This window comes from Helianthus annuus, chromosome 3 (assembly GCF_002127325.2).
Source record: "Helianthus annuus cultivar XRQ/B chromosome 3, HanXRQr2.0-SUNRISE, whole genome shotgun sequence".
In the NCBI taxonomy this organism is placed as follows: domain Eukaryota; kingdom Viridiplantae; phylum Streptophyta; class Magnoliopsida; order Asterales; family Asteraceae; genus Helianthus; species Helianthus annuus.
The window spans coordinates 162255711-162283521 of record NC_035435.2 but is presented as its reverse complement, the minus strand read 5'-3'; the positions used below and the strand labels follow the sequence as shown (position 1 = coordinate 162283521).

General features: G+C 41.1%; 2 protein-coding genes across 2 annotated transcripts; both read right to left on the bottom strand.

Annotated features, from left to right (window-relative positions):
* Positions 1–20102: 20102 nt before the first annotated feature.
* Positions 20103–21683, bottom strand: LOC118490239. The gene is made up of 2 exons (XM_035987673.1): positions 20761–21683; positions 20103–20174 (listed from the first exon to the last, which is right to left on the bottom strand). Exons 1-2 carry the CDS (start codon positions 21655–21657, stop codon positions 20157–20159), a joined length of 915 nt encoding a protein of 304 aa, XP_035843566.1. The 5' UTR covers positions 21658–21683; the 3' UTR covers positions 20103–20156.
* A 2645-nt stretch (positions 21684–24328) lies between these two features.
* On the bottom strand, positions 24329–25621 carry LOC110932361 (protein NYNRIN-like). Its single transcript, XM_022175703.1, has one exon. It carries the CDS (start codon positions 25619–25621, stop codon positions 24329–24331), a length of 1293 nt encoding a protein of 430 aa, XP_022031395.1.
* Positions 25622–27811: the final 2190 nt, after the last annotated feature.

Sequence of the window (27811 nt, the reverse complement as noted above, 5' to 3'; positions counted from 1 at the left end):
TTACGTGGCAAAAAAAAAAACTCAATTTTTTTATGATGTGGACTTCTTATGTGCAAAAAAGTCAAAGTTTTGATAACGTAGACTATGCATATACAACAAAGTCTTGATGACATGGACTGCTTATGTGACAGTCCACGTAAGCAAAACTAATTGCACAATCGCTGATGGAAAATATAGTCATAGACGGTTAGTAAACATTTCATGAGTTGGGATTAATACCGGTCAATAGGTAAAAAATGTGATTATTTACATCCAATTTTCCTTTGTATAATTTAAATATCTTTTTGAGTTAATTACTGTTTTCGTCCTTGTGGTTTGTAAAAAATCACTATTTCAGTCCATTAGTTTAAAAATTGCGATTTCAGTCCCTGTGGTTTTGCTTTCGTAACCATTTCAGTCCACCTCGTAACCATTTCAGTCCCTGTACTTAACAGAATAAATGGATTGAAATGGTTACGAAAGTGAAACCACAGGGACTGAAATGGTTACAAAAGTGAAACCACAGGGATTGAAATCGCAATTTTTAAACTAATGGACTCAAAATAGTGATTTTTGACAAACCACAGGGCTTTACAATGTGACACCGAAAGTGGGAGAAACCATTACACATGGCCTAACAAATCAAATTCATCCTTCCTATCCAACTCGCCAGGATGACATACTAAAGCTCTCAAATCTTCAGACCCGATCCAAAGTTTCTGGACGAATACCATGGGATTAATACTTTAAAAAGAAAGGCATGTCTCCAACATAACTTTACAAGAAAAGCAATAGACGATTAAAAGGATTTGTTCATATTCTTTTTCCTTTCCATTCGTAAAGACCCCTCCAATCTCTTTGCACGGAAGAAAGTTTACTCTCCCGGGGCATATACCTATCGGTCATAATTTAAAATATATATATATATATATATTAAGAGCACCGGGAACATACAGAACATCTTTATGCAATGATAATTGATTTAATAATTAGCTACATATATTCTCTTATATAAAAACTCACATCATACCTTTCAAAACTAATTATGTTCAAATATTCTCTGAATGTAACGTCAAACGATTAGCAAAAAAAAAAAAAAAAAAAGTCGATAATATCTTTCGAAATCATCGTTGTTGAATTATTAATATGTTTAGATATGGTCAAGTTATTCTACAAAGACTTCTAATTGTAAGAAGTGTAAGAAAGATTTATAAAGTGACAAATTCCAATAACCTAAAACTAAACCCACTACATCACCACCAAAAACCTAAACACCCACCCCCACCACCACCCAAAAACCTAACCCCCCACCCCACCCCCAAAAACCTAAAAAAACCTAACCCCCCTCCCCCCCCAAAAAAAAAACCTAAAAAAAAATCTAAAAAAAACTAAACCCCCACCCCCACCCAAAAACCTAAACCCCCACCCCCCACCCCCTTGGCAAAAATTTTTTTTTTTTTTATAGGGTGGGTGATGTGTGTGTGTGTGTGTGGGGGGGGGGGGAGGGGGGTTTAGATTTTTGGTGGTGGTGGATGTTTAAGGTTTTTTTTTTTTTTAGTGGGGTTTTTTTGTATAGTGGGTTTTTTTAGGTTATTGGACACTTGTCACTCAATAAATCCTTCTTACACTTCTTACAATTAGGATCCTTTGTATTTGATCCTAATCCTGTTTGGATATCCCCTTTAACTTTTATATTATGCATTGCAATTTGCAAAACAATTAGCCAAAACCTCGAACATATATAATATTAGTATGGCAAAGCTAAGCAAGTAAGCTTCATGTAAACGGTGTCCATTACTTGGATTATCTTTAATTCAATCCATAGACGAGTTTAAATACTTTGGGTCATGTTATGTTAAAATCGCAATTTCCATAACCAAAGGGAATTGTGGGGATCCAAAGTACATGTAACGTATTAATTTCTATAGTTTTAGTTGTAAACAATATCTTATATTATAAGGCTGGAGGGTATGGATTGACGCCGCCCCTTTCAGGTCAGTGAAAAAGTGACCAATAGCGCCCTCCTCCCATTTTCGTGGCGCTATTGGTGCTTCGCTAATGCAATAACGAAGAAGGGGGTGTTGACCTTGTGGTGGTTTTTGTTGCTATTCACGAAAATGAAGAAGAAAAGGGGGCCCGCAGACATGTTTTAGAGAGACAAAGGAGTTGCATGTTTTAAGATGAAGAAGAAGGTGTTTGGTGGCTGAAATGTTAAATGAATTTTTTGGGTTTGGTTGTTTATAAAGATGGGCTCATAAATGGAAGTGGATTTATAAATTGAAGGAATTAAAGATGTTTCTAAATTATGAATTATTTTTACTTGGTTAAATTGTTTTTACTTATGTAATTTTATTTTAAATTTTAATGGTTCTAAATTTTATTTGTTGGCTAATATAAGTTTTTAAATAAAAGAATGGATTATATTTTAAATGAAACAAAATTATATAAATAATTGAGTTATAATTGGGGAGGGGGGGGGGGGGGCTTTATTCACTTGCATTAGGTGTCATGGGAATAAAGACTCTTGTTGAGGTCGCGCTGAGATTGCGTAATGAAGCTCCATAGCCTCTAACCTAAATATGAGTATTTTGCTGCTTTTGTAATTATAAACATATTTTATACTTAGAAAGTGAAAAAATAGACAAAAAAAAAAAAAATCATATTCCAACCATGTAAACATACATGAAAACACACAATTTGTTATAGGTGATTTAATAAGTTAGTCAAAGTTGTCCCTAAATTTTTGAAATCATGGTACAAGCTACAAAGTTCCAACAAAATCTTTTATAATTAAAATAGTTGTTCATGAACCTAAAGATTCCTGATGAATTAAACTACTAACTATTCTTAATTAAGATTTCCATGTATTAAGCTCACGAGCTCTCTTTTCAGGAGGTATAAGCCTAGTAAGTAGCCTTTATGTGTGTCATATCCCATAAAAATATATATGGATGTCTACTACTTTCTTGACAAAGTGACACATGATTTAACATGATGTAATCTGTAATTAGCTGGCTAGAGACAAGTAAACTTTGCCTCAATTTTTTAAGCTCTAGAAACTATAAGTTTATTGTAGTGATCCCACCACACTACAAGGAAAAAGAGTTTTAGCGGCGACTTTGACAAGAGTCGCCGCTAAAAGTCTCTAATGTCGTCGTTAAAAGCAATAGCGGTGACTTGTCGTTGCTATTATGTGGCCGCTAAAGGTTGGTCACTATTGGTCCATAAAGCACCGCTAAAGGTCTAGTCGCCACTAATGCTAACAAGCATTATCGGCAATGCATGGTGGCCGTTAAACACACATATATATATATATACCAAATTAAAAACGTAAGTTATCAAACTTACATACACACATACATACTAGCATACACACAGTTATATATACCAAATTAAACATGCAAATTCTCATACCTAAACATAAATTTTATCAAACCTAAACATACAAATTATCAAACCTAATTTTTTTTCCTTTCAAACAAAAACATACAAATTATCAAACTTACATACACACATACATACTAACATACACATGTTTACATACTTACATACACACATTTACATACTTACATACACACATTTAAGTACTTTCCTACACACACCAAATACACATATATTTACATACTTATACAAATCTTAAAACTAACTAGCCCAAAATTACACAAAACCTCTTCTTAAACAAAATTAAAGAAAAAAACAAAGCTCAAATTGTTTTTTGTAGTAGGCGGTGGCAGCAAAGACATGGTGGATGGCCGATGAAATGATGGCGATGGTCAGATTTCTCTAGAATACACAAAAATTAAAGAAAATAACACATATAAAACATATTCAATACAAACTAACCGATTTGGTCGATTTGGGGGTGTTCCTGTCACAGAGGAGAAAAGATTTGGGAAGGGACGGGGGGGGGGGGGGGGGGGGGGGAGGGGGGAATGTGGAAAGGATGGAAAGAAGCTTGCCTTATGCAGTTGTGCAAATTTTAGGGTTTTAGCGGTGCCACTTGTTGTCCCTATTGGTTGTCACCCCTAAAGGGTTAAAGATACATATAAAACCCCAGCCGTTGGATCAGATTATAAATGAACGACTAGGGTTTATCTAAAGACCACGTGTCCGTATCTATACCATTAGCAACGACAAATACGTTGTCACCGCTAATGGTGGTGCCACTAATGCCCTTTATTCTTGTAGTGGGGCACATTTATAGCAATAATCATTCTTATCAACTTTACCATTATTACTTTCTTTCTTTAAATTTGTTGATAAATATAAATTAAAATATATTTTCTTATTACAATCACAAAAAAAAAAAATTGTTGCATGCATATAGAATTATAGATTTTAATAAGTTCATACTTTTATGTATACGATAACATTTAAGGAATTACGGTATATAAATCATCTTAATACCTCCATTATTTACACCATTTTTACGATTTTAATGATGGGTTTTAACGGAAAACACAAATACTACTTACCTTTTTAATAACACAAAAGTTCTTCAACTACTCATGTATGTTTCCGCTTACTTATAGACTTCAGACATTACGACTTTTTTTGTTAAACTTCCATGCTACAGAGTTAACATTCATGCATTTCAACATTTTTACACATAAGTTTTTGTTCTTTGTGGTTCTTCGTGGTTTGAAGTTGCACTAAGGGGACTAGGGGTGGTTCACTAGTGATAGAATTTATCACTCACAAGCACCAATCAAGTTTCGCCATGTCATTGACCATTTTTCCATCACTCACAAGCATTTTTAGTAGGGGTGGTCATCACTCACCACCACACCCAACAATTTCCCCCCAACCAACAAATACCCTCACAAACCAAAATGATAACGCGTGAAGGAAATAACGGAAAATGGTTTGCGTTAATGTATAACGCGTTATGTAAATGAGGCGGGGTGGAAAAACTGAACTTCCACGCGTTTTTTTTTTGCCCATCACGCGTTAAAGATGACCGCCCCGGGTCCTCTAAGAAACGCAACGTGTTGTTCTACTTGTTTGCACCATTCTTCCACATAAGTATTACCTTTTTATTATTTTTTTTGTGTTAATTTTTGGTTTGGTTTTTTATTTTTATTTTTTGTGTGTGTGAACTTTGTATCTAATTGAGCTGATATTTTAAGCTTAATTTGTACATTTGGGTTTTGGATTTGATATAGTTTCTAACTAGAGTATGTAAATATGGGAAATTGAGTTTAGCAAAGTTGAGTATCAACTTCCAACTCAAAACCACTAAAAAATCATTTGGAAATTTGAGTTAACATTTTCGATCTAAGGGTGTAAGGAGTGATTAAACACTTTGGAGTGGTAAACTAAAAAACCGACCAATTAGAGCACGCCATGTCAATGAGGCAAAAGTGTTTAAACTTTGCTGAAAAGTGTTGACAATGGTTTAAACACTTGCTGAAGTGGTAAACTTTTATTATTTTTTTTTTGTGCACTATTTTATTTAATATAAATAAATTTAGAATATATACATTAAATTAAAAAACAATAAACTTTCATAAATTAAATTAAAAACATCAAAGTTACACTAAATTAAAAAACAATAAAATTACATTAACATGAAACATAACGGGAGTTCATCCGCCATTTTGTATGGTAAACTTTTGTGAAGAATTGGTGGTATTTTTTGGTTTGGTTGAGTATAAATTTGAAGGTAATAGGTTAAATGGTTTAGTGTGATATTTATAGTTTAATTTTTTAAAGAAAAATTATTTTTTTTATTTAAACGGTAATATAACCGTTAGAGTGGCCCCCACATCAAAACCATCATGTTTCCCGAGTCGGTAAAGGGTTACCGATTTCAAACCTTTGCCGCATCGCCATATTGTTGGCGGCGGTGTTTGCCGATCGGCAAACTTCGTTGCCGCGTCTTCCCGATTACCACACCGTATACCCTAACTCTACAAACGTAATTAAATATCCTTCCAATTCGACATTATAAATTTTGAACATTTATTTTTCATAGTCAAATAGTTTTTTATACTAAATCAAACTATTTGTAAAAAAATAATTTACTTATTATAATTGATGAAACACTGGTTAACAGCGATGGTTAATTAGTCGGATTGTCTCTTCTGTGGGTTCAATCTTCTTCCTTACTCGCTAAATGACTAAGTTCCTGCAAAACAGCAACACCGTTAGCTCGTTAAGAGGGGAATATGGGGGTTTCCCTCTTAAACGGGCTCCGACGTGAGAATAAGTACTGTTTCGAGGAAAAAACAGTGTGTGTTGAGTGTGAGAGTGTGGAGAATAGAATGGAATAACCTGAATGATGAAGGGTCCTATTTATAGCCGGAGGGTGAAGGAGGGAAGAGCAACCTTGCCAGCTGTTATCGGGCGCCAGCTGTCCGACCAAGGGGAATATCCTTTTGGTCTCCTCTACTTCTTTCAGGATAGTGGTTCACATGGCGCGCCGATATTCATCCTTATTGGAGAAATCGTACTGCTGTTGTCTGCTCCTAGATTTGCTGCAGGTCTACATGGCGCTTGGTGACTGGTGACACGTGTTGTCCTTTCTGTTGGAAGGAGCATCTTTGGTGCCACCTTGACGTCTTCTAGAAGCTTCTAGAAGCTTCTGGATTTATTTGCTGATGTAGGCGCCATGTAGACGGGAAAAGTGGTGTGCTCCTTGCCATGTAGATGTGGAGTTGGGACCATACCTCTTCAAGTCCCCCCAGTCCAGTGTGCCTTCTATTTGAGTTGATCGTCTAGGAGGGATTCTGGACTTATAAGGGTAGTGGTTGTTGGCCTTCTTGAAATGCATGCTTGTTGCCTTGCGTGATTGAGCCAAATGGACGCATGGCGCAACGTATGGTGGTGGTCTTCGAAGGCCGAGTCAACTGGACTCACGACGCATGGCATGATGGTAACCTTACAAAGTTGAGCCAACCGGACGCGTGGCGCATGGCGTGATGGTAACCTTACAAAGTTGAGCCAACTGGACGCATGGCACATGGCGTGATGGTAACCTTACAAAGTTGAGCCAACTGGACGCATGGCGCATGGCGTGATGGTAACTTTACAAAGTTGAGCCAACTCGGTGCATGGCGCATGGCGTGATGGTTCCTGCTGAAAGAAGTTTCCTTTCTTGGAATGAAGACAACTGATGTGACCGTCTGGTGTCTCTGTCTTGTCGGAGACTAACAGGCGCCTTTTCAGATGTGTCAGTTGCTTTTTCTCCACGTTGTCAGGTGTGCGTCGCCTACTTTTCCGAAAAAAGAGGTAACGGTTTCTCTCCCTTATGACGTGTCCTCTCCCTGTTGGATGTCCACCTGTATTCCTGACGGCCCACTACCCATCGCATTAAATGCGATGGGTATAAATAGATATGGTGGTTTCCCCATTTTCTTTACTTTTTGCAAAATTCAAACACTTTGTTCTTCTCATCTTCTTCTTCCTATCTCTTCCTTTTCCATCTGTTTCATCCCGATCTCCTCTTTTCATTTTCCTAAATTATGTCTACTGGAGCCAATCCTTTGACTAAGAAGAGAAAGTATAAGCCTAGGAATCCTCCAGGTCCTGATCGGGCGGTGATAGGTTGGAAAGAAGAAGAATTCCAAATTTTGGTTAGGGATATGGGTTTTCTTCCTGAGTGGGGTGCTCAGTTTCCGTCCCCAAATTCCACTGCTTTGGATGCTCCCCCTGGTTATATAGCATTGTATGCGGCCTTCTTCCGGGAGGGTAACTTCCGTCTCCCTATGACGATGTTTACTGCGGAGGTTTTGACAAACTACGGGTTGCATATTTCTCAGATCAATGCCTTAGGGTTCCCTCGGCTTACACATTTCGAGTTTATATGCAAGGCCAACCGTGTTGAGCAAACCTTCGAGATGTTCAATGTTTTTTACTTTGTGAGTTACACTAGTGGCTTTTACTCCTTTAACTCCCGGACCAGTGGTGTTACCTCTTGTAGTTCTAACCCACCGAAGAGCCTGCACGATCGGAAACAAAAGTTCTTCTATATTCGACGTGGGGTTATTCCGATGGATATGCATTACCGAGCGGAGAGTGAAGGGGTTCCCAAGGTAAATGTCTCTATAGATTTTGTTGAGCAACAGTGGTACAAGACGTTAACTCGGAAAGCTACACCCATTTCCCAACTTGAAGAGAGGGCGTTGGTGGGGGCTGGTATGAGCATGTTGTGGGTCCCGAAGAACCCTAGGGGTGTTCATGTTTATGGTTATCAAGGGAGAGGTATTAATGTTGTTCATCTGTGTTTGTGTTCCTCTTTGATTTCTTTATGCTCTTCCTCATATTCTTGTTTTTTACAGTTGGGTATAGTTTCTTGAATGTTTTTGACCCAAAGGCTGCTCGTGCCATGGTTGAAGCGATAATTGCTGAGGGGAAACCCGTGTGGTTAGATCAGATTCGAGACCGTTTCTTGCACCCGACGAGTGAAAGCTTTGCTTCGTATGCTAACACCATTCTAGGTGAAGATGATGGGAGTGATTTTGATGATACTACTGACCCTACTCGAGAGGAGGTTATTGTCCTTTCGAGTGATGGTTCTGACAGATCACGTGAAGGCCTAATCCTTCGTTCCCCGAGTGCAGGTCCGGCGCAAGGGGCTGTGAATGAACCAATGAATGAGCCTGTGGGTGATGATGCTGATCTTCCAGTTGAAACTGCTGAGCAGTTGGAAACCAGGAAGAAGAAAAAATTGGATAAGTCTGAGAAGAAGGGGAAGATGGTTGAGGAAAGTGTTACTGAAGCTCCTCGTAAGCGACCCTCTACCCTTCCTTTCCTGGATTATGTTATGGTTTCTGATACGCTATCTGGTTTAGACGCAGGGGATAAGCGTACCGAGCGTGACCCTGATGACAATGAGACTTTGACTGAGATCTTGAAGAAGAAACAAGTTCTTGACGACAGGAAGAGAGAGCTAGATGAACAAGCTGCTGCTGCTCTTGCCGCTAAAAGGTCTAAGCTTTAAAAGGAAACTCCTCCTGCGCCTTCAGAGTCTGAGATTAACTTGGGTGTCTTTAGCGCAAAGCGTGGTAATCTCTTGGAGAAAATATATGCTGCTTCTGGTTCTCAAGGTAGAGATTTTTCGTTTGTGTTTCTTGTTCTTTATCTTTCATTGTTCCTTTTAACTATCATGCTTGTCTTGAAACAGGTGCGAAGTCGGGTAAGGGTGCTCGCAAGATTGACATTTCACAGATTACTCCTCCTACTTCTCCACCTTCTAGAACTTTCGGCCTGTCCCCTCCCCATGATGATCTGGTGAGAAGGAGAAAAGAGATGATGTGGACGTTGAACAAGTTGGAGAAGGTGGTGCTGCAGGTGCTGGTGGTGATGCAGGTGGTGCTTGTGGTGATGGTCGAGGTAAAGGTGTTGAAACCGAAGCGGAGTCAAGTGAGGCTACACCCCGCCATACCATTTATACAAAGCGTCCACCGGGTTCTGGTGGTGGAGGTGCTTCAGGGGTTGCTCGGAGTCCTGAGTATGAGAATTTTCAAGTTGGATCTTGGGATACCCATAACCCAGCATGTGATGATCTACTGCATGCTCCTCGGTGGAAATTGACTCAGGACTCCCAGATGAGTGATCATGACAACTGCCGTGAGTTCTTTTCCTTATCCCTCCCCCCTGCTGAGAGAATGTTTCAAAAGAGGCGTAACCGGTTGGATCTCTTGGATGATCATATCCATGCTGGTGTCAATTTTTTGCCACTGCCCAAGAGATCACCCGGGAATGCCAGCTGATGGGGGAGGATACTTTGGAGTTTGAAAATGCGAAGAAAGCATTTGCTGAAGAGAGGGAAAAGTTTAATGCCAAGAAGAAAGGCTTATCCTGGAGGGTTGTTGATGCGGAGCAAAAGAGTGCACAGGAAAAACAGTTTAACACCAACAAACAAAAAGAATGGGAGATCACTTGTGAAAGGACTAACAAGGAGTTGCAAGCGCAACGTGAAGCTATTGTTAGGTTGTCTGGGGAGAAGACGAAAATTAGTGATGAAGCTGAGCACGAGCGTGCTGCCCACCAAAAGAGAGAACAAGAGTATGTTGAGCGCATAGCCAAGTTGGAGAAGTTTGCTGAGGAAAAAATCGCTGAAAACAAAGCCTCTGAGATCTTAGTTGAAGAAGTTACCGCCAACTGCAAGTGGCTACTTGCTCGCGCAGTGCCTCTAGTAACTTTCATTATGTTTGTTTGTTTTTGTTACTCGTTGTTTTTTCCCTTATAGGTGTATTATTTTCGCAGATTGCTGAGCGTATTGCAGGATCTGAAGAGTTAGCCAAGTATATGTACGATCTTGGTGAAGCTGCACATGCTCATGGTCGTAAGGAGAGCTATGCTGAAGGTAGGGTAGCTGCTGAGGCAAAGGAACCATTGAAAAACTTCGAATTGTACAACTGACTGTGTTGCCCGCTATGCTGAGAAGCGAAAAGAGTTTGAATCTCTTGAATTTGGTGTTGTCAAAGCTGCTGGGAAATTGTCTCAGAAACCTAACGGTATTGCCTTGTTGAAGAAGGCTCTTGGCGATGAAGATCGTGAAACTGGGGGTGCCGGCACTAGCCACCAGGAGTGAAGGTTTCCGGCCTGCGCGCTGTGTATGAGCTTGATAGCCTTGTAACCATCTGACAATTTCGTAAACAATTCACCTTAATGCTTTGTGAACAATTTGCTCATGGTTGACATATCTGTTATCATTTTGTTACATTTGACATATTTCATGTTATCGTTTAGCTTTGCTTCTTTTTTGCTGTGAATTTTGCTATCGTTACAATATGTGCATGTGTAATTACTTTGATTAGGTATCACGAGTGAATTATGGCGCTGACAGGTTCTGCTGTGTTAGTTATTTTAGCGTTACAACGTTCTGTGTTATGCTTCAAGAAAACTCTACAACGTTTGTTCTGTCGTTAAGTGCGTGGGTTGATTCGTGTGTACGGAGTGATCGATTTACAGGTTATTGTGTTGGCCCAGCTGTGTTCAGCTTTGGGGGTCTTACAATGTAAAACCCGTGAGGATCACAATGATATCAATCTAACCTTGTGAGAGTGCGGAAACCAATCACAAGGCGATTCAAGAAACAATATAAAGATCAAATAACAAATAATAAAGATGAATCAAACAAACCGAAACTTGCATTCAACTTAAACGATGACTGATACAAGATCGGATGGGACCCCGGTTGCGACTGCTTATGTTGCCTGCCTGCTACACGTGAACAACAACCCTTAATCAATAGATTAAGGGTGTTTAAATACTAAACATGCAAGCCGAAACCTAGGCCCATGTCACTAACATTCTAGCCCAACCCACAAGTGTTTAACCCAAAACATAAACAAACTAATTACAAAATCAACCCCTAAACACTGTTAACCTACATGAATAAACCTTCAGGTTCCAACAATCTCCCCCTAGGTTTATGCATGCAGGTTCTTCTGTATTCAGCTGCCATGATGACCACCACTCATATTATCCTTGTATCCACCAAATCCCCGCTTATGAATATGCATAACAGAGGCCACTGCAGACGTCCACCCCTTTGCAATTTCTTCATACTTTTCAGTAGCTCTGATTTGGTTGCTCGCCAGCACTTCAATATCTTCAACTGCAAGATTCAACAAATCAATCTGATCGACCAAACAATAGCTTTCATCTCCATCACAAACAATCACAGCTTGACCTAGACGTTCATTATAAGCCCAAAAGTGCATAGTCTTCAGTGCCCCTTTAGGAATCTTTCTCACCAACGGAATCGTCTTTTCCTTGTCAGTAGCAGGCCAATGCACTATCTTCATCCGCTTGTTTGTATATGGATCCCTGATCCCTTTTGCTGGTTTAACAGTGGTATCGGCTGTACGCATCGAGGGAAAACCTTTTGCAACTTCCCTTTTCAATCTCTCGAAGAACATGTGACCAGGTCCATTAAGCTTATCATCCACATAAGGTTTATTTACCAAATCTGTTAAATCTACCTTAGTGAATGACTGAAATTGCCCTGAACGCTTGTACCATTCAACCGGTCCAACTTTTCTTTTAATCCACCACCTGTTACGATCATGATCATAACCCCAGCTAACAACACCAGATCGATTCCCTTTCTTGTCGTAGAGAGTTTCACCAACATCCATCAAATGATGTGTAGCACGTGCATCTTCATCATCAGGATTTGCATTTTTGTTCTTCAGAATTACAAACTCTCTCTTCTTCTTCAACCTCTCTGCTTTCGCTTTCTCTGCTTCTGGATCAGTAACCCTCTCAAAGTACCTTTCCATAGCAGCAGCCTTTTCAGCATTATCTTTCTCAAAAGCTTTCTTTCTGTTCTCTACATCAGTGGGATCAGAAAACTCTTGACCAAATTTCTTTTCAAGCTTGCCTCGCAGATCATAAACAATATTGAACAATAGACCAACATCTCCCTGCAGTTGCTCAATCTGTTGATCTTTCTTCACAATGGTATCTTCAAGTTGTATGATCTTCGCATCTTTATGAATAGAATCTTGTTCGAGCACAACCAAGCGTTTCTTCATTTCTCTCATACTTATAAACTCATCATCATCACTGGAATCACTGTCGAAAGGCATTCTGAGTGGTTCAATAGGCCGTTTACCACTTGAACTGCCCGGTTCTTCATGAATAGTACCAGAAGGTCCAGCACTAACAGTTTCAGAAGGCCCAGCTTCAGTGTGAGCTTCAACATTAGGTACAGCTTCAGTTTGAACTTCAACATGAGGCACAGCTTCATTTTGAGCTTCAACATTTGCCATAACTGTATCATCACCTTGAATTCCAGCATCAGACTCAAAGAAACTATCTGTAGTAGTGGTGGTGTCATCAACATTTGTTTCGAAATCAAACTTATATAAACCTTCAGCATCATCAGCAACAGTTACGGATTGATCTTTGCTTTGTTCGATAAACATTCCGGGTCTAGGATCCCGTCTTTTCCTTTTTAGCGGAATATCATCAGAATCCCTTGGGCTTTCTTCAGGCTCTTCAGTAGACACTGACAGATTGGTAGGAGGATTACCCATCGTGTCAGCTACTTTCTTTAACAACAGAGCCAAATTCTCTGCAGAAATCACCGGATTAACAGTAGAAACAGCATCAGCATTGACTTCAGGAGGAAGTTCAAAGTCATCATCATCAGAATCACATGCAATCTCAACACCTTCATCGTCAGAGTTAATAGTGATACGCTCTGGCTCTGGCTCATTTTCAGTATTCCTTTGAATGTCATGTTCTTCAGCAACTATGGCACGTGCAGGTACGGCTTGTGCCCTGACTGGATTCTCAACAACATTTTCAGTCTCTGCAAACTGACCGAACTTCTCTAACTCAATCAAACCCTCAAACTTCTTCTCTGTTCCTTTCTTTGTTGTAAGGGTACCAAAACAGGAAGGACCCATGGGTTTTAACTCCAGCGTGTTACCCGATCTCCTCAATTCAGGATAACGAGCATTCAGAATCATCTGCACAAATCTAGGATACATCAAAAACTTATCCTTTCGTAGCCCAATAGCATTCCTTTTCATTGCTTCTAGAACGTATCGTGAATAGTTGAATGGCTCATTTGTAATCACGCAAATCAATGCAGTCGTCTGCGTTGAGTTTAGTTGATCAATTCCCCCTCGGTTCTCTGTCATGCACAATAGAAACATGTGCAATAACAAACGCCAGTATGGATGAACAAACTTTTTGACCAGGGGAGGAAATCTTCCTTCATAGCTTAGACGTGGCAAGATAGCTTCAATCGCTCCAGCAGCAAGCTCAATTGGATCCGTTTCTTGATCATTAAACTGCAACACTTCCCTGATAACCTGCTCTGTCACAACAATCTTCGTTCCGTCGATCTCAGCAGTTATCGCTCCCTTTCCTTCAACAATTTCCACCTTTGCAGTCTTCCAGAAATCTCGTATAAGACTTTCATACACAACCGGATTATCTCGAAGAGCGTGAACAATACGGCAAGTATTTAAGCCTTTAATCAAAGACGTGTACAACTGCTTGTGCTTTACAGGTGGAGGTGCCAAATACGCAACTTGATTGTGAGAAGCAATAAACTTTAGGTCCATTTTCTGTTGATGATCTAACTTGATTGCGAGTCGCAACCGGAATTCGAGTCGGAATCTGATTGCGGCCGGAATTGTTGAGAGAGAATTCAGAGAAGATTGCGAGTGAATAATGAGTTTATGACTCGTAATCAGCCTTTTATATGACCACTGTTTCTCATGGGCCAAGTCTATTGGGCTTGGGCCTGATGGACTTGGGCTCAATAAATATTTTCAGCAAACTGATTTAAACAACCCAATTAAGAAACTGATTTTTTAAATAATAACCCAATTAAGAAATTGATTTTTTTAAATAATAACCCATCAAACCCATTGAGCATTATTTTGCAAAACAAAACCTAAAACAAAAATAAATAATAAAAATATTATTTACAAAAATAAATCAGGAAATTTGCATAGATGCTCAGGGATCAAATCACAGGGTCTTGGGCATGACTTCACTTATCAACACTGATCTACTAGAGAATGATCTAGACGATTGCCAGTATATTTGTCCTCTTAAACTCGTCTCCCTAGATCTTTTCCATATAACTGCCTGTATCTCTTTTTATCATGTTTTGATATTTTAATAATGAGCACCCAAACAAATACTAATCAAATCCCGGAATTATACACAGCTCACTCTATCATGCAAGCAGTTTCCCTACCACATATTTCACAAGCCCAATCCAAATTTCTGAAATCTTAACTGGGAATAGGTTGAGAAAAGAACAGAATAGATCTTAGAATGAGATGATATAATATACAGATCAAATGAGTTTTCTCAATTTGATATAGGTTTGTTGGGTTTCTTTTGGGCACTAGAGGGCCTCTTTCGGGTGTTAATTGATCTACAGATCGACAACGTACAACTAGGTCAGCATGTATCTGGATGCAGCAGAAGCTGACGTTGCCTAGCACCTCCAGGTCAGCATGTATCTGGATGCAGCAGAGGAGGTACACGACTTTTTCAGATAAGATTTCAGAATCAGACCGAAATTGTGTGTATCGGGAAAAGCATACAAACATTCAAATAGACATGAGCTAATTCCAAGTGATTTTCTTTTCTGAGGTCATGTACTGGTTTAGTTCTGAACAGAAACAGCTATTGTTTCCAATCTTAAGGATAGAGCCTACCAACACATCATACTAGAGTCAAACAATTTCGATACTGGTCTTACATGAGTCAGCCCTTGACCATAAAGTGAAAATTCATTTCATTTCCCAGTCCAGCCATACTTCCTTTTGAAACTCTTTTTGTATTTTTTCAATTTTTCAATGTTTTTGTATTTTTCGATTTTTCTCCCCCTAAATTTGTGCATAAACAAAAAAACTACCTAAGAATAGAAAACTTTATGAACAAATTTACCTACGAAAAACAAAACAAAACAAAAATATGCTCAATCAGTAAAACGGATCATTTTTAGAAAATCCACAAGCACTCTGAATTTCGAGCTGCTGACAGGTTTAGTGAACAAATCGGCAGCATTTGCATCTGTGTCGATCTGTTCAAGCGTAATCAGACCTCTGTCAAAGCAGTCTCGAATGAAATGAACTTTAATATCAATGTGCTTGGTTTTGGAGTGAAAAACAGGATTTCTAACAATTTGTATTGCAGCATCATTATCGCAGTAAATAGTAGTGTTAAGATATGTCAAACCATAATCCTGCAATTGATGTTGCATCCACACCACTTGAGAGCAAGAAGCAGAAGCAGCAACATACTCAGCTTCAGCTGTGGATATCGCCACCGTTTGTTGTTTCTTGCACTGCCAAGAAATGAGCCGATCACCCAAAAATTGACATCCCGCAGAAGTGGATTTCCTGTCACTGTCAGTACCTCCAAAATTGCTGTCAGAGAAAGCAAACAAGTCAAAATTGGAATCTCTCGGATACCACAGACCAAACCGAGGTCGGCCTTTTAGGTACCGAAAGATCCGTTTAACAGCAATAAGATGAGAAGTTTTAGGATTAGCCTGATAGCGTGCACAGTTGCAAACAGCGAACATGATGTCCGGACGGCTAGCTGTGAGATACATCAATGACCCAATCATTGACCTATATTGACGTTGATTTACAGACTCTCCTTCTTCATCTTCAGTCAACAATGGTCTCTCAGCCATAGGTGTCTCAGCAGGCTTTGCATCCGTGAACTTGAACTTTGCCAGCACATCATCCACATACTTCCCTTGATGAATCAGAATTCCTTGCGAACTCTGCTTGACTTGAAGGCCCAAAAACAGAGTCATCTCCCCCAGAGCACTCATTTCAAACTTTTTCTTCATAACTTTCTCGAATTCCTTGCATAGATCCTCGCTTGTTGATCCGAAAATAATATCATCAACGTAGATTTGAACCAAGATTTGATCACTGCCTACCCTCTTGATGAACAGAGTCTGGTCAATAGTGCCACGTGTATATCCATGAGCCAACAGATGTTCTGTTAGGGTGGCATACCAAGCTCGAGGAGCCTGGTGTAACCCATACAGTGCCTTGTCTAACTTGTAGGCATAATCAGGATGATCTGGATGCACGAATCCTGGCGGTTGCTCGACAAAAATTTCCTCCTTCACATCTCCATAGAGAAACGCGGTCTTGACATCCATCTGATAAACAGTGAATCCCATGTATGACGCGTACGCCAAAAAGATCCGGATGGCTTCAAGTCGTGCAACCGGAGCATATACTTCATCATAATCCAGTCCTTCGATTTGCCTAAATCCCTGAACCACCAGTCTTGCTTTGTTTCGAACAATGACACCTGCAGAATCCTGCTTGTTTCGAAATACCCATCTAGTTCCAAGCTTACGCTTTCCTGCTGGCAACTTGACAAGCTTCCATACTCCAAGTTTTTCAAACTGGTTCAGCTCTTCGTGCATAGCATCTACCCAGCCAGGTTCCTGCAAAGCTATATCAATGGTTTTAGGTTCGATTTGAGAAAGATAACTGGAATATAAGCAAGTGTTAATGGTCCCTGATTGACTCCTGGTCAAAATTCCTGCATTTACAGGACCAATCACATTTTCGATTGGGTGATTGCGTTGAACGCTCGTCGGTATGGCCAAATCTGGTACCGTCTCCTCTTCAGTGGTGGTGTTGCTACACTCCCCCTCATCAGGTGCACTTGTAGTGTGAATTACAGGAGAAGTGACTGTACAATCCTCAGGGATTGGATCAGGAAACATTGCAGAGTCACTGGTTGATGCACCTTCAGGGGATTGATTGACCATCGGTGTCGGTGTAGGATGTTGCGTGAACACCATTCCCGGTGGATCAACAGTATGATGCTTCACAATTTCTTCCATCTGTACTTCGTCCTCTGTATCTTCAAACGACAATGGTTGTTTTGGAACTGATTCACCTGCAACTGAAACATCACTTGACAAAATGTTAAATGATTTAAACAGAGCAGAATAATCATATAACCAATCTGGACCAACTCTAGCGTCCGTAGCATTCTCTTCAAGCCATTCGATGTTGCACGACTCAACGACTTTCCTAGTTACTTTGTTGTATACCCTATAAGCAGAGCCTTTAGCATATCCAACAAAGTAACATTCGTCACCTTTGACTTCAAACTTTCCATTTGAGTCCATTAGTAATAATACACATGGACAACCAAAAATACGAAAGTGTGAAACCGAAGGTTTATGTCCTTCCAGAATCTCATAAGGGGTTTTCATGTGACGTTTATTAACTAAAGCATGATTCTGGATATAACAAGCCGTGCTAACAGCTTCGGCCCAAAAGAAGCTAGGAAGCTTTGAATCAGCCAGCATGGTACGTGCTGCCTCAATTAGAGTACGATTCCTTCTTTCAGCCACTCCATTCTGTTGTGGAGTGCGAGGCGCACTGAACTGTCGATCAATTCCCTTTTCACTGCAGAACGTATCCAAAGTAACATTCTTGAATTCTGTCCCATTGTCTGATCGAATAACCTTCACCTTAGTACTCGCTTGATTTTCAGCCAATGTAATGAACTGTTTCACCAGTGCAGCAGTTTCGTTTTTGTGACTGAGAAAATACACCCAAGTATAGCGAGAGTAGTCATCGACGATTACTAGACAGTAGGCTTTCCTCCCGATACTCAGCACATTCACTGGACCAAAAAGATCCATGTGAAGTAGTTCGAGTACAGCTTTTGTCGAGGGTACTGGTTTAGACTTGTGAGGTTTTCGATGAGCCTTCCCTTTCGCACAAGCAACACACTTCTCCACCAACATGAAATCCTTGATCGGAAGATCTCGTACCAATTGACCTTTAGCTAGACGATTCAGATTTTTCATATTCACGTGCCCAAGTCGACGGTGCCACAATAGACCATCATGCTCTGAAATCTTCGAGAATAAGCAGGTGATCTCTTCACACGGCTTCTTGTTCATATCAATGACGTAAGCGTTTCCTTTTCTTTCAGCTGTCATCAAGAACCAGTCTTCAGGAATAACAATCCCTGGCTTCAGAACATGACATCCCTTCTTCGTAAAATGAACTGAATTCCCTCTATCACAAATCTGCGAAATGCTCAACAGATTGTGTTTCAGTTCTGGAACATAATTGACATTTTCAAAGCTGAGAACACCGTTTTGAACAGTTCCTTTCAAAGTGATTCTGCCAGATTCACCTCCCGCAAATGAGACATATCCACCATTAAATTCTTTGACATTCACAAGTTGGGATAAGTCTCCTGTCATGTGCCTGGAACAGCCACTATCCATGTACCAGAGGCGCACGGTAGTCCTCCACAGCTGTTCCTGCACGAGTAGCGGGATTAGTTAGATTTAGGAACCCAGCCCATAGTGGATCTGGGTTTCCCTTGAGCATCGAAATACGTTACTCTTTGCCACACTAAATTCTCTTTGTTTAGAAATTTTGAAACATTTCTGTTTGCGGCCTTTTGATGATATGACTTCATTGGATTGGATTGCATGCCATTGACCTTAGGTTTCCAAAACTGTCTTGACCAGTTAGAATTTAAACTTTCAAAAGCGTTACCAAAATAATTTTTCCGATTACGCTGAAAATTTGTTTGTCGGTTCTGATTATGGCGTTTGGCTGCATTCCAATCCTGATCAGAAGGTCTAGTCCTATGATGATCGTTGCTCTTCATCGCCTTAGTCCGAGCAGACTTCATAGACTCCGAACATTTAGATCGATTAGACGTAACTTTCTGATTTCGCCCTGATGGTTTCTTGTCTGGTGTCCTTGGGAGTTTACCACAATTTCTGGCAATGTGGCCGGCAATGCCACAGTTAAAACAAGTTTGACGCTTCACATTTTGAACATTTTTGACATTAGGTCTCTGCTTGTTCGAGTTCATGTGATTCAACGTTTTAGTTTTCTGACCATGTTTGATTTGTGGTTTTTCTTTAATCAACTTTTCTGCTGATGATTTCACCCTTTTACCAGCCCCTTTTTCCTTTTCACTTACTCTTGATTCCGAATTTGAACATGTATGAGCTTCATCCAAATGCGTTTTATCAACACATTTATCATCTGAAACTGATTCAGGTTCACTTTCCGAACAAGAAGAAGTTTCAACAGTATGCTCTTCCTGAATGCATTTCTCGAGTGAAACTGATTCAGGTTCACTTTCTGATCCTGAAGAAGTTTCATCAACATGCACTTCCTTAACGCATTTCTCGAGTGAAACTGATTCAGGTTCACTTTCTGATCCTGAAGAAGTTTCATCAACATGCATTTCCTCAGAGCATTTACTTTGTGACACAGGTTCTGACTCATTTGGTAATTCGGTTTCCAATGGGGTCCCACTAGATTCAACATTAGGGACACCCACTGAGACAGATTCAGAAGAAGAATCAGGATACACTTGATTTTCTTGAGAAATAGTTTCAGTGGTTTCACTGAATGCATCCTTGGGGACCGCACCTGTAACATTATCACAAGCTGAAACATTTGATATGTTATCATCACAAGCATTAGTTGAAAAACAATCATCACCACACATATTGTTCAAATCATCCACACAAACATTATCAGTTTTGCCCAAAACAGCAGGCTCACAAGACGAAACAAACGCAGAAAACGACGCAAACAAAGAATTAGTAAAAGCAATGTCAGACTCAGTTGGTTCAGAATAATATTCAAAAGAAGGTTCAGAAACGTTTGAAACAATAACTGGTTCACTCCCATGAACATCATCACATCTTACTTCTGAGCTATCATCTGCACATGACAACGAGATGTTAGGATCAATTGTGCCTTTAGGAATAAACTTTAAAGGCGAGGACTTTTGTGGCTCAACAGGTTTGTTGTGAACAGACGATTTGCTAGACGAGCCATAAGTCATTTTGCTCTCATTCAAGATCTCCTCCTCAGACATTGGCAAATAAGTGTAATTGTTATTGTATGGAGGAGGAGTCTGATTGTAACCCAAACCCGACCCTTTCTTTTTAGAGTAAGCCAATTGTTCATCACACAGATTTTTTACTAACTTACTGGAGGAATCAAATTTCTTGATGTTTAATTGATTGATTTGATATTTGTCTCTTACATTCTCCAGTTCCTTAGTTACTTCACATAATTTTTCTTTGACTATCATGAGTTGGGCTTTAGCTACACTGACATCGTCCTTTAGTTGAACGATGTCCTTACGCTGAGCTTCGACTTTCTCTTTGAAAAGTTTTTCATTTTTCGTTAAAGTGAAATTTTTTCTTTTAATTTCATTGTAATCTTCGATTAGCTCAGCGTTGTGTATTCTATAAGCCTCAACACGTTCCCTACATTCAGGAGTGCAGAAAACTGAAAGTACCTCTTCTTTGGTGAGACCTTTGACAGGTGCTGACAGGATTTGAGTCATGAAAGCGAAATCGTCAGCAGCAGTCTCTTCCTGTGGCTCAGGGTCATGCTCGTTTGAGGTCATGAAAGCAATGTTAGAAGTTGCAGCTTGATTATCTGGAGCTGATATGTTCAGACGCTCAATCTCAGAAGACCAGTCAAAGTTGACATTTGGCTGCACCACCAGCGCTTGTGCTAATCCCTGCGGCTGTGGACTTCCAGAGGCAGCTGCATCTGCTATACTTGTAGTAGACACAAGAGCCCTTTCTCGATTAGGAGTAGCTGGTTGTGCAGGAGTAGTAGGATTCTGATCTCTGTTCATGGGTGGCTTCGGGCAGTTCCTAGCATAGTGTCCTTCCTCATGACAGTTGAAACAGCGAAGATTGAAGGGCACTTTAGAAGCTCCATTCCAAGCGTTACCCCACCTGTTTTTACCCGTTTTCTTCACAAACTTTTGAGCTCTGAATGCCGCCATTGCCATTTGCCAGGTGATATCCATTTCTTCAACATCATCTGGATGAATCTGTGACAAATCATCTTGACTCCACTTTGGTGGATCAAGCTTCCCTGCAAGAAAAGCATTCAAACAGTTGATTACAGAAGCTGCTATGTCTAGCTTTTCCTTTGACTGACTTGCGAAAAATGCCATCATCTCATTGTTCGTAGAGTGAGCAGAAGCAGAGGCAGCAGCAGAAGCCTTTCCAGCATTTTGAACTGAAGCTGGAGAAGCTGAAGAGACGATTTGATTTGAGGATCCAGATTGAGAGACAGAGGAATTATTGCGAAACATCTGAAATCCTCCTTGTGATAGAAGAGCTGTGTTGCTGTCGCTAGACGTGGTTGGAGCTATTGAGAAACCGGCAGCCAGCATGCTGTTCTTGTAGTTAGTCTCTCTCTGCTTGTCATCCAATTCACAAGCTTTGATATGCGAGATCATCTCAGACAGGGTGCATCTTGCAAGATCTTTGGTCTTCTTGATCATGGCAACATGATGATCCCAACTCTTGGGCAAAGCATTGAGAAGTTGTCTGTTGGTGGAGGCGTTTGAGGTATGAATTTCTTCCATCTGCATTTGAGTCACCAGCTTGACAAACCTTTGGATCTGATTATCTACTGTTTCACCATAAATATGGTTGAAATTGTTGAAATTTTGTTGCAGCAAGTTCCTTCGACTTTCTTTCATATCTTCGTTACCTTCATACACTTCTACCAGGGAGTCCCACAGTTCCTTGGCAGATTTGCAGGTGCGAAAGCCCATGGCAATATTAGGACCCAAACCCATGGTCAAGTAAGAGAAAGCTCGATCATCTTCTTCAACAATAAGCAAATCATCTTCAGTGTATTGTTCTCGAGGCTTCTTTATTTTAACATCAGGTTCAGTAGGACTTTCCATCATAATTTCCCTAGGTCCCCTCAAGATGCTGCGCCATAGCTTGTAATCTTTAACCTTAAGATGCTGTTCAAAGCGCCACTTCCACTCGGGAAAGTCGTTGGCATCAGTTAGCCTAGGAATGCGTGATGTGGTCCCAAGCTTCGAATCAAGTTCTTGTTGCTGAGTTAGGGTAGACAATTCACTGTTGGTGGTTGACATTGTTAATTAATCAGTTAATTAATTAATTAATTTTATTTAGTCCAAAGTCAACAGTCCAAATGTCCATCACAATGTGTCGTTGCGAGTCGAAACGGGGTTGCGAGTCAAAACTTCAGTTGATTGCGAGTCGTAATGACGATGGTTGCGAGTCAAGTCAAACTGTGGATGCGAGTCGTAACCGAAGTGGTTGCGAGTCGTAACAAAACAGGATGAGCCGAAACCACGGTTGCGAGTGAAGGTCAAACAGCTGGTTGCGAGTCGTAACTGGGCAAGATGAACCGAAACCAAGACTGATTGCGAGTCGTAACTGGGCAGGATGAACCGAAACCAGCAACTGTTGCGAGTCGTAACTGAAACGTGATGAACCGCAACTAAGAGATTGCGAGTCGTAACCTGCAAAACAAAAGTGATAAGAACTGTTTACTCGCAATCCCGACTTTTCAGCAATTTCCAAAATTCAAAGATATTGTAATCTTTGAATCTGTTGCACCGAAATCCCGAAAAATCAGCAAACACCAATGCTGAAATCAACAGAACCAAAATCAGTGATTTTTCAATGAATTTTTAAGAACAGTCGATGAACAGATCTGCAAACACACTTCAACAAACCGAATCAGTAATATATGAAACTTCTTGAATCCGATTGATATCAAAACCGAGCCCTTGAATGACTTCAATGGCTCTGATACCAATTGTAAAACCCGTGAGGATCACAATGATATCAATCTAACCTTGTGAGAGTGCGGAAACCAATCACAAGGCGATTCAAGAAACAATATAAAGATCAAATAACAAATAATAAAGATGAATCAAACAAACCGAAACTTGCATTCAACTTAAACGATGACTGATACAAGATCGGATGGGACCCCGGTTGCGACTGCTTATGTTGCCTGCCTGCTACACGTGAACAACAACCCTTAATCAATAGATTAAGGGTGTTTAAATACTAAACATGCAAGCCGAAACCTAGGCCCATGTCACTAACATTCTAGCCCAACCCACAAGTGTTTAACCCAAAACATAAACAAACTAATTACAAAATCAACCCCTAAACACTGTTAACCTACATGAATAAACCTTCAGGTTCCAACATACAATGTTTATTTTACCATGCTTTCGATGCTTTCGTGTTTATGTGGGCACGAAGTATTATTTGGCGTGATAGGCTTTAGTTGTGTTTTTGACCCGGCTGTGCACTTAGTTGAGACGAGCCTTGGAGGTCTACAACGTTTCCTATTTTTAAGCCATTGATGTTTTCGTGTATGCCCGAAGTAATATATGCAGTTGTAACAAAAATTCGCATGAGATAAGATAGCCAACACTTCTTGTATTAGAGTAAAAATGTGTTGGCGCGCGGCCATTACAAGTACACATAAACACTTCGACCATTTACAAGTAGCATTTTCTTAGTTGCTGGGCATTCCAGGTTCGTGGGATTTCTTGGTTCTCAAGTGTGCGTAGTTTGTACGCTCCCTTCCCAAGAACTTCATCTACAACATAAGGCCCTTCCCATTTGGGGGCTAATTTTCCCGGTTTCTCGGCGTTAGACGCCTCGTTGTCCCTTAGGACGTAGTCACCGGGGTTGAACGTACAAATTCGGACCTTATTGTTGTAGTATTTTTCCAACTTGGTCTTGTATTTTGCTTCGTTGATCGTCGCCATTTCTCTCCTTTCTTCCAGAAGGTCTAGATCCAACCTTCTTTCTTTTTCATTGTTGATCATGTTCATGGAGAGCATTCTGACGATGGCAGGCCAATCTCTGCTGGTATCACGGCTTCGGACCCATAGACTAGACTGAACGGTGTTTCTCCGTTACTTGTCTTTGGCATCGTCCTATGGGCCCATAGTATGTTGGTAGCTCGTCAACCCAGCCTCTTCTCTGTGTTCTCAACCGTGCCTTGATACCGTCTACAATGCTCTTGTTCACGGCTTCAACCTGACCATTCCCCTACGGGTGCGCAACCGAGGAAAAGCTATGCTCTATGTGCAGCTCCTTGAACCAATTTTGGAGATCATCGGCAGCGAAATTTGTTCCGTTATCGGTGATGATTCTCAGGGGCAACCTGAACCGACAGATTATTTGTTCCCAGATGAACCTTCGCACTACAGTAGACGTGGTTGATGCCAACGCCTTTGCTTCCACCCATTTTGTGAAATAGTCTACCGCGACTATGATGAACTTCACTGCTCCCGGGGCTTCTGGAAAAGGACCAACCATATCTATCCCCCATTGCTGAAACGGCCACGCCGTTGTTACGGGGACTAATTCATTTTTAGGGCGCATCGTTTTCGGAGCATGTCTCTGACAACCGCTGCATTTCCTCAAGACCTTTACCGCGTCTAGATGCATTCCAGGCCAGTAGTACCCGACGTTCATCACTATCGCTACTACCATTCTTGGGCAGGCATGAATGCCGCAGATTCCCTCATGTACCTCCCTGATCAGGTAGTTTGCATCTTCTGGGTCGACGCATCTCAATAATGGCCCGAGGTATGATTTTCGGTACAGAATTCCATCGACCATCTGGTAGTGTTCGGACTTGTACTGTACTTTCCTTGCTTTGGCTTTGTTTTCGGGTAGTATTCCAGACTTGAGGTACATGATTATGGGAGTTATCCAAGACGTCGTTCCCAGCTGAATAACGCTCACTTGCCTTAGCGGTACCGATGGGTTGCTCAGAACTTTAATGCGCACATCCTTGGCCAGGTGCTGGAAACTGGTGGATGCGAGTTTACTTAGTGCATCTACTGGTTTATTCTCGCTTCGATTGATATGGTGCACCTTGTAAGAATTGAAGTTCTGCAGCAATGCTTTCGCTTGGTCTAGGTATAGCACCATGACATCTCCTTTGGCATCGTACTGGCCATTGATCTGTCCTGCTACTAACATTGAGTCCACATGTGCCTCGATGTGTTTGACTCCCATCTTGATTGCTAACCTCAAACCAGGAAGAAAGGCTTCATATTCAGCTTCATTGTTCGTGCTCTTGAAGTCTAACCGGATGGCGTACGTTAATTCGTGCTTTTCTGGACTTACTAGCCTAAGTCCTGCGCCCGCGCCATCTTCGTTGGACGCGCCATCTTCGTTGGACGCGCCATTTGTATACAGTAGCCATGGTTCTTCCAAATGTTGCCTTTCAGCTCTTTCCATTGCCTTGCATTCTCTGTCTTTATCATCAAGTACCTCTGTCCTCGGCCAACACCTGACCTTTAATTGCTGGCCTTGGTCTAAAAACCACATTATGGCCCCCAATTCTATAGCCATTTTGCTAATCTTCCAGATATCTCAGGTCTTGCAAGGATGTTGCCGGTGTTGTAATTCGTTAATACATGAATGACGTGGTTGGCGAAGTACCTGCGCAATCGTCTTGATGCATCAACCAATGCCAGCACCAGTTTTTCCATTATGGCATACCTTGTTTCTGGATCATTCAAAGTGCCAGACACATAAAAGATTGGTGTCTGTACGCCTTGTCGGTCTACGAGCAGAACTGCTCCGACTGCTTTCTCTGATGCTGACAGGTACATCACTAGAGGTTCTCCTTTCACTGGTGCTGTCAGTGTTGGCAACCTTATGAGGCAATCTTTCATTTCTCAGAACGCATGTTCGGCTTCCGGAGTCCACTGGAACTAACTTTTCTTCATGCAGTTGCGGAGTGTTTTGATAAATGGAAAAGATTTAGCTGCATGATTGGCAAGGAAACGGTTGAGTGCTGCTAACCGTCCAGCCAACTTCTGCATTTCCTTGATCGTCGACGGTGAAGGCATCCGATCGATCGCTTGCACCTTTTCAGGATTGACTTTGAGCCCATCCTTTGTGACGATGAAACCCAAGAACATTCCTTCTTCCATGCCAAAGGAGCACTTCGCTGGATTCAGCTTGATATTCACTCCGCGCAATGTATCGAACGTTTTCTGAATATTTACCAGCATCATACTTTCTTCTTTGCTCATGATGACCAGGTCATCCATGTACACTTCAATGTATTTGCCGATAGCATCGCGGAATGTTTCATTCATCAGTCTCTAATAAGTTGCGCCTGCGTTCTTTAATCCAAAGGGCATTTTTGTATAGCAGTACAACCCTGTTGCTGTGTGAAATGTAGTTTTGTCTTCGTCTTCAATGGCCATCTACACCTGATGGTATCCTTTATAACAGTCGAGGAAACATTTCCATCTGAACGTTGCCAGTGAATCGATCTTTTCGTCAATATCTGGTAAAGCATAACAGTCGCGCTGGCATGCTTTGTTTAGATCTTTGTAATCCACACACATTCTCCAACTGCCGTTTCCTTTTTGTACCATAACTGGGCTAGCCACCCAGGTTTGATAGCGGACTTCTCTAATGTTTCCGGCGTTTAATAACTCTGTGACTTTTTCTTGCATAGCCTCGTGCTTTATGTCTCCCAGATGGCGTTTTGTATGTACCACAGGTTTGGCACTTTCTGAAACATTTAGCTTGTGTTCTGCTATGTGCCATGGAACACCTACCATATCAGCTTGTATCCAGGCGAACACATCCATGTTTTCAAATAACACCCTTTTTAGCGCCGCGCGCGTGAGGTCAGACGTCGCAGGGCCTAAAGTGACTGTTTGCTCTGGGTATTTGCTGTTCAACACTCATTTTTCAACTTCTGCGCATGGTGCGGACTTGCTTGCTTTTGCTGGCCTGATTTCGTCAGTTGCAAGGACTTCCTTGCTTGCGTAAATTATTGCTACGCCTGTCTCTGTTGGGAAACCAACATCTGAATGCGGCCCTGAAAAAATCATACTGAAATCTCCTTGGGATTCTCTCCCCAGAAGGATATCATGTCTTGAATGCGCGGGTAACACCATGAATGTAACTTCCTCTGTTCTTGAGTTTCATCCGTCTGAGAGCAGCACCGGAAACGATATCTGGCCTAGAGGAAAGAGGGCTTCATTACAGAAACCAGTTAGTGGGTAATCTACTGGTTCCAAACGCGCATTGTCTTCTTGGTCGAATTGATTAAAGCATTGTTTGTAGATGATATCTGCGGTGCTCCCTGGATCGATGAAAATGTAATCTGTCTAGTAATGACCGATCACGCCAAAAATGACTATAGGCCTTCTCTCCCTTGGACCCCCTCGTACCACAGGGAAGACGACTTGTCTTTCGCGCCAAGAGTCATCTTGTGTTTGCTTGTTATAATTCTTTCGCGGCCTTCGTGGACCCCCTTGGACCATATGGGTTTCTAATTTCCGAAGCTTTTTGTTGTCTGGCCCTTCTTCCCTTCTTTGAATTTGACGGTTATCGCGCTTTCCGCCTTTCACCAGATGGGTGAGCCTTCCATCTCTCAGGGCTCTTTCTATCCCTTGCTTTAGGCTAAAGCAATCATCGGTCAGGTGACTTGTGTCTTTGTTGAATTCACAGAAGAGATTCGGGTCTTGACCTCTTTTGTTTCGCATCTGT

Bases quoted from the DNA above. Each gene is read 5' to 3' on its own strand.
- LOC118490239 (XM_035987673.1), bottom strand. From the start codon at position 21,657: ATGCTGGCTGCCGGTTTCTCAATAGCTCCAACCACGTCTAGCGACAGC.
- LOC110932361 (XM_022175703.1), bottom strand. From the start codon at position 25,621: ATGTGGTTTTTAGACCAAGGCCAGCAATTAAAGGTCAGGTGTTGGCCG.